The following is a 7,605-nucleotide window of genomic DNA, read 5'->3' as shown; positions in this document are numbered from 1 at the left end:
ACACCAATGCCAGCTATAGCCAGGAAATGATTAAACATCATAAATAAAAGTACCGTCTAGCTCACTCGGGCTACATGTAATTTAAAGGGCTCTCCATGTTTCAGAGATAACATGCCTCCTGCAGGGAATTACTCCTTGTCAGATAGACTATTGCAAAATAACATTCATTATCTTAGCCAGTGCTGGAGGTAGGATGCTGGATTAGATAAATCATTATATTCATTTTGCAAGGGGGCTGGCAGTTTCATTAATAAACAATTCAAACTACAGGGAAAAGAAAAACCTTCAGAGGACTACAGTCTTAGGTATAGCCCAGTCGCAGCGGAGAGGTTGCAGTGACCCACCTTTTGCTAGGGGGCTAAACAAACTTTTGGAAAGAAATATAAACAATGGCAATGAGCTTGTAATTTATATTTTATTTTGCACAAGCTTGCATATATACTGCACATACATTCAGTTTAGAGAAGATGGAAGGCACACAAGGCAATTGAACTACTGTATCCTTTAAGTGGTACAAAGCAAAAAGGTAAAAGTCTGGAGAGTATACAAAAGCTTTAAACACACAAAATAAAATCCACCCCCCCCCCCCAAAAAAAAAAAAATTTCCTGTGTTTATCTTAAATTTAGTAGCTGCCAAGCTAGAATTGTAACTTTTTTCAATCAATTGTCTACTGCACCTTTTTTTTTTTCAAACGGACAGGGGAGTCTTATTGTTTTATCTTGTCATCAATTAATATTACAGTACATCCTTGGTAATACAAAATTGTACACCTTCATCAAATAAATTAGGATAAATTAAACCAATAAATTATGCAAAGTCTTCAGAACAATAGACAACAACAAAAAAAAATCCACAGTTGAAATTGCCTCTAGCTAAAAAATAAAATAAAAAAAATCAAAAATTGACTTTATCAGTTCAGTTATTGTACTATCTTCAAATTAAAGGGTCTTTATTACAAAAAAAGAGCTTAATAATGCTATTTACAACATATTGCTAAATAATATAAAGGCAGTGTTTTGTCACTTTTGTAACTATATACATATGAGTAGCGGCTGGGACAATATCAGTTTAAACCTTAACCTTTGACTCTTCTGGGCAGCATTAAACCAACCGAAAGAGGTTTCTTTTCTTCTTTTTCAGTTTCTGACTCTTATCCACTATATGGTAATGAGATGGTTACTGTATTTGCCTAATATTTTACTTGAGTGGTACAATTAATGCAGAAAGGATGGATTTTAGAGAAAAATGTAAGCTCGCTGTTTCTTTTAGATTTGTTTCTACATAATCCCAGTATATTTGTGCATTTGGAAGGTGGCTGCTTAGGGAGAGAGGTGACCGTGGCTCAGATGAAAAGACTAAGTAAAGTCATAGTGCCACCACCTTTCATACACTAAAAAGGATATTCCTAAGAAGATACAAAGGTTAAATACCAGTTTTCATCCCAGCTCTAAATATGAGCATTTTTAGTTTCAGTTTATAGATGGTTTACAACCAACAGTTCTACAGAAAACAAAATTGCATTTCCTTCAACAGAACATTTAAGTGCAATACAGTAACTGCTTACTCATATAAACCAGTTACATTCCTTAAGGGGAGCTTTTTGAAAACAATGCTTATTGGAATTTTCAAACACATAGTTGGTACCAGAAGGAAACATTTGCACTATTCACACCAATGATTACTATATAATACACATGGCAAATATAGTTTTTGCTTTCACTTCTCATGTACAGTGCTCGTTTTGGGGGTTTTGTAAACCGCTTTCCATTTTTATATATATATATATCTTTCTGTATATATATATATGTATAATCTTTCAATGCTGCTGGTGAAAATCCTATCTTTAAAGCCACAAAATCTTCACCTTTATTTCTTAATTAATATTAACCTGTGGAAAAAAAACATTTTTCTACTAACTGACTTCATATACATAGAAAAAATTCTGCAATTTTACAGAAACTGTATTACCCATTCCCTTGACATCTGATGAAAGAGACTTAACTTCTAAAAGTAGAGAGCTGGATTTTCAAGAATGCTTTCAACTATCTATACAGTTACTGTAGTGTTTCTTATAAATTCAACAGATGTTTTCAGAATGTAGATATTAAAATCTTATGTCTTTATGCAAGAACAGCCTTCAGGTTGAATATTTACATTGCTTTATAAAAGTTCCCCTCGATTTTCAATGTTCACCCACATACCTGGTACAGTAACAAAGATTCTGCAAACTTAAAACACTTTAATTAAATAATACTCAGAGGCACAAAGCAAACCTCAGGAATACATGGGTGAACACTTTCTTAAATAATTACTACATTCTAACATCTTCCACGTGTTTACCATTAAATGTGAAACGTTCCCATTAAACAACCAGAGATACAGTAAGAATTAAATGTTTTGTAGTTTCAAATAGAACATTCTTTTCACAAAACATAACAAATGTCTAAAATAGGTTCTTAATCTAGATAGGAAAAAGGTAAGCTTTTCACTTCATACGCATATTTTGTGTGTGTGTGTGTGTTTCTGGGTGTATATATATATACATACACACACACAAAATTTGTCCTTGTGTGTGTAACTATATATGTATATGTATATACATGGATATCACGTATGAAATATTGCTTCTATACTACTTTTCATCAGGCTAAGAAAACACAAGATTTGCACCACAGTTACAAAAAATTGGCTTCTACAAGAATTTTCAAAACTTGAATGCTGCTCAAACAATTGAGAAAAAATAATTTGCGTTATCAAACTGTTCTAAAAATTCTCTTCTGCAAAAACGTATTCTCCTGCTTTGTTTTTTTTTTTTTTTAATTTTTAAAAAGACACAAAATATGCATAGCTATCAACATTATGTCAAACAGCCGGAAAAAAAAAAAATTACTGTTTATTGCAGCTGTAGTAATTGAAAAATAAAGTTTAAAAGATGAAAACTGTAAGCCACAGAAGGCACAAGAACAACTGTACTTGTGGGGGGAAAAACTGGTATTTTGAAGGAATTTTTATCCTTCCGCTGGTGCATTTAAGGTCTAGGCACAGACTATAACCTCAAGTTTATATGCAGAAATAAATCTGAATTAGCAGTGAATGAATGGCAACATGGGATTTCTACATGGATTTTGAAATTCTTTCCCTATGTAAACTTTTAATTACGATAAAAGTAGCCTTCTGCCTTTTAGCCATTTTTTAGTGAAACAGTATTGAGATCCGTTGAAAAATACTGCTTTCTACTTACAATTTAGTGGGAGCTAAGCTGTGTATTTATACTTGTAGGTGTATTGGGAGGCACAAAGGCAATATGGCTATACTGCAGTAAAATCACCATAACTGAAATGATCGATTTATCTTTTTTATTCCTTTTTCAGACCAAGGAGTTGAAATTTATTTGTCTTTTAAGATGAAATTTCTACTCTTAATTCCTATGCCTCATGTACTATTGAGATCATGCTACTTATAAATAAATAAATAAATGCAACAACATCAAGTGTTGAGTACACAATTTCACTTATTTAGATTATGTGAATCACATTGCAGCCAAATAATAATAATAATATTAATAATAATAATAATAATAATAATAAACATAATAAAAGTAACGGTAAAATCACAGATCAAGATGGTAGCTAGTAGTATGTCCACATAGTATGACTAAAGTATGGCTTTGCTTTCTTATGTCCAAGGTGACAATGCGGTGCTGTATTTTGTATCTGATGGTATGCCAACGATGAACTTACTGTATTAAAACTTGAGCATTTTATGCCACTTCTTCCCATAAATCAAAAAAAGTGCATGAACACAATTTTCATCCTTTCTTACTCAGAATTCATTGGAGTTACATCTTTATGAAGTGTAATGTTTACCAAATCATGAAAGAAAAAAAGAAAAGAAAAGAAAAGAAAAGAAAAGAAAAGAAAAGAAAAGAAAAGAAAAGAAAAGAAAAGAAAAGAAAAGAAAAGAAAAGAAAAGAACAAAAAAAGAAAATAAAAGACATGTCCTGTCTACTGTGAGGATACGTACAGTATTAGGTACTCTCAGGGATTCTAAGATCAAGAAGATTTGTTTTGCTTTTAATGCATAGTGAAAATGTTGGCACTTCATCCCATGCTATTGTCTGCATTGCCTAGACTCCACAGATACTGCCAGTGCTTGAAAATAATGACAGGGAATCGTAGGATTGTGCTGTTTAATTTTAAGTCAGCAGGTTTTTAAGGCTTTCTGCTGACAATAATTGCTTTCATACATTTCTGTCTATCAGCAGTATTTGTAAATGAAGTGAAATTGCAATGATCAGGTCAGCTCTTTAGTCACATGGGTAAACTTTCACTCTCCAAAGTCAAAATGTAATTTAGAAATAAAGAAATAAGATACCATTATCCTAGATGGTCTAAACATAACTCTCAGCTAATTAGGAACTTTCTCTAGATTCAGATCGAATTCGGTAGGGGAAAATACTATTGACGATAACAATAAATTCTTACTGCATCTGTACAAAAGACGACAGAGAAAATGACAAAGACAGAGTGCCATAGCATATTCAACCTTCCCCCAAACTTTTGGAGACGATACCTTTCTGAAAACGTGAGAAAAGGAGAGCCACTGAAGAAAGCGCAAAAACTAGCAGCTAGCTTTCTTTGCTTATGCTGACTTATCGTGGTATAGCATTCAGGCGAACCCAGATCCATCAGGTACTTTACACTGTAACTCAGATTTTGGTCAAGACTAGCTCCAGCTTCAGAAGACAAGTGCAGTGCATCGCTCAAATAGATTTTTTTTTAAAAGCTGCACTTACAGTAATTTAAAAATCCAATTTGGCTATCTGAACCCTGTATAGCCAGGAGGACACTGCAATTTTTGTATATGTTTGATTAGATTTTTATGAAAATGTAATTTTTATACTTCCGATTAGGAAAAGACTAATTATATTTTACAGTCACAAACAACTATTTTTTTTTCCTTTGCCTCACCGCTGTGAGGCTAAAATGCCTTCTTCTACTATAAATAAGATCATTCAAAAAGTGCTTTTCAGGACAAATGTCGAATACAGACAGACAACTTTGTGTACTGGAAAGGGGATTTTAGGGGGTAAAATGGACTGAGCGAAGAATAAATTTAGGGACTAATGCCACTTAAAGTAAGACCAAGACATGGCAATTTAGTATGCTGAAGGTTTCATTTTTACTCTATGGAGAGTGAAATGCTTCCGTTTTAATAAGCCGACCATGTTATAATATTAGTGTGTTTGATACAATACTGTGCATGAATTACTGGCCTTACCCTGCAAGAATAGTACTTGATTTGTGCAAACTTGCCTTGTCGCAATTTAGAAAAACAGCAACCTGGCATGTTGATTACTGGTGCAGGGTATTTATCATTCCTGTAAGGGAAAGCATGAAGAACAAAGTTTGCTTTTTTGGGTATCACTTCTTGGAGTGAGTACCTAGAATAGATGTTGTAGTTTTTTTGAAGTACAAAACAAAATCTACTTATTGGTTAAAAAGTATATAAAATAAAAAAAGCTCTAAGCTTATGAAGTGACTCCACAGAGTTCAGACCTTTAGCAGTATAAACATAATATAAACTTCATTGTCTGTAGTATTGTGCCATGACATTAGTCTCACTAAGACAAAATGCCACTTTGCAGCAAGCAATAAATCTGACAAAGCATTTTAAAACATAATGCCCTAACTTGCTAAGACAGGCTTTTACACGCTTCCAAATTCTTCTCCCTGAAAATTAACCCCATTTATTCTCCAAATGTTAAGGGTCTTGGGCAAAAGTAAACTGAAGGCTGAAGTAAAATAACTATCCCCTTGGAACTGAACAAAAACTTAAAGATAAATCCAGGAGGGATCACAGTCTAATTTCATATACATATATATGTATGTGATACACATATATATGAAATTAAAATAGAGACACACATGACTTGGGCATCGGAAGGGGACTGCTACTTTCATACATTCATAAATAGCTGCTGAACTCTCTACTCATGAAGAAGCTCTTGTAGGCAGTTTGGGGATTTGAAAATCTCGGGGACCTCACTGTCCAGCTTACAGATGACCTTGTATATGGCCTTCTTCCAGGAAGGATCAACATCTTTGCCTGCGATAATGGCATTGAAAAACTCCCGTAACGTGATCTGAGCCACTTCCAGGAATCTCTCTGGAACCTGCTGATACAAGGAGACAATGGCATTAATACAGTTTTCAATTTCAAGTCTCTGGTTCTTCAAAGGAAACTGAGCTAAGTTCTTTCTTTCAGAAAGGGGCTTACATAGCACCTGCATTTTCTAAATGTGGCAGCCTTCTATTCTCTTATGCAAAGCTGTTATATATAGTACGATAGCAATAACTTTTATAACATGTGTTAGAGATCTTTGTAAAGTCTACTGACAGAATGTAGGTAACAAAATGTTACTGTCTGAGTTCGGAGAGTGGGGGATTTATAGGATATAATTAGCAGGAGGGGAAACAAACACAATTGTCTTTAAGGAGAGAAATCTCTCCTTGATGCTTTACCCATCCAGTTACGGCTATGTTCTCCTTTCTGTGTGGGAACTAATACGAAAGTTATGCACACATGAACAGCTCTCGGTACCTCTGCGCTTAACGTTGGTCAGAACCAGTGCTGAAAGCTACCAAAGAAACAGGTTATCTGTGAATGGTTGTTCATAGTTTAAAAACAAGCTAGCAATCAAGCCTTCAGCTAACAGCTTGATTCTGTGGCTGTTTTGTGCATGCGACTCCCGTAAGATGGCTTTCTTGGGAGATATTATGGTCTTCCTTTCTTTTTCAGAAACCGACAAATAAAAACCCCACCTCTTCAATGGGCGCATTGTGCTTAGAGTGGCTATGGTACGGGGATATGTCAAAGTCATCTGGGTTTTCTAAACGTCGCTGTCATTCCACGGGGAAATCAAACGGCCAAGTAGCAGGGTACGCCATCCTCAGAAGCCCCAGAACTATGGCTGCACATTAAAAAACACATCTATCTCTGAACTTTGGCAATTAGTCCTAAATCGTTGCCTCAGACATCAGCAGTGCCTTCTTACTCTCTTCCCTAAATGATTGAAAAGCAATCCCCACAATGAACCACAGGTCAGTTGTGAGGTTGATGTCATCTCCATAAAGGTATTATTTTCCATTTTTATTATGGAGATATGGCTTCATAGCTCTAGGACTGCTAATACATGGCCGGCCACTAGCCAACATGCTTATAATAGTAAGTACTCCCTCCCTGCTATTTGCCCACTCATGGTACACCTAGCAAGGGGAGCTCTCCGACCTGCAGTAGGGTGCGTTTATGCTCTCTCTATGGTCAACACAGATCTGGGCAGATCTCGGTCATTTACTGAGGCACATCCCGTTGCAAGATCAAGGCCTGCACATTCGCCTGCATTTTAGGCTTTTGTTCTTCTACTTCTAGAAGCCACTTTCAAAAAACACGGCTGAAAAAGACACTATAAAGCTCCGGAGCCTACCTCACCTATCACAGCTGGGGAAACACTAGCAGTTTACCAGGCATGTCTTACCATCAGCTAAACAGGAGGTCAGCTCCCCTTGCTATCAGCTGACAAATTCTGTTTCCAGAAGCCCTGA

At 35.4% G+C, this 7,605-nt stretch overlaps 1 protein-coding gene across 4 annotated transcripts in view; it reads right to left on the bottom strand.

Moving 5' to 3' along the window:
- Positions 1–402: 402 nt before the first annotated feature.
- The window catches only part of PROX1 (prospero homeobox 1), a 50,808-nt gene continuing 43,605 nt past the window's right edge, over positions 403–7,605 (bottom strand). For 3 of the 4 annotated variants that reach the window (XM_068939822.1, XM_068939820.1, XM_068939821.1), the window contains one exon: positions 403–6,179. In XM_068939822.1, coding sequence (XP_068795923.1) covers positions 5,991–6,179 — 189 coding nt within the window. In that variant the 3' untranslated portion in view covers positions 403–5,990. The remainder of the gene's footprint in view (positions 6,180–7,605) is intronic. The other variant, XM_068939823.1, reaches the window with a different exon arrangement.

The sequence above is a fragment of the Struthio camelus genome, chromosome 3 (assembly GCF_040807025.1).
Source record: "Struthio camelus isolate bStrCam1 chromosome 3, bStrCam1.hap1, whole genome shotgun sequence".
Taxonomy (NCBI): domain Eukaryota; kingdom Metazoa; phylum Chordata; class Aves; order Struthioniformes; family Struthionidae; genus Struthio; species Struthio camelus.
The sequence above is the reverse complement of the archived record's forward strand: the minus strand, read 5'-3'. Positions and strand labels throughout refer to the sequence as shown.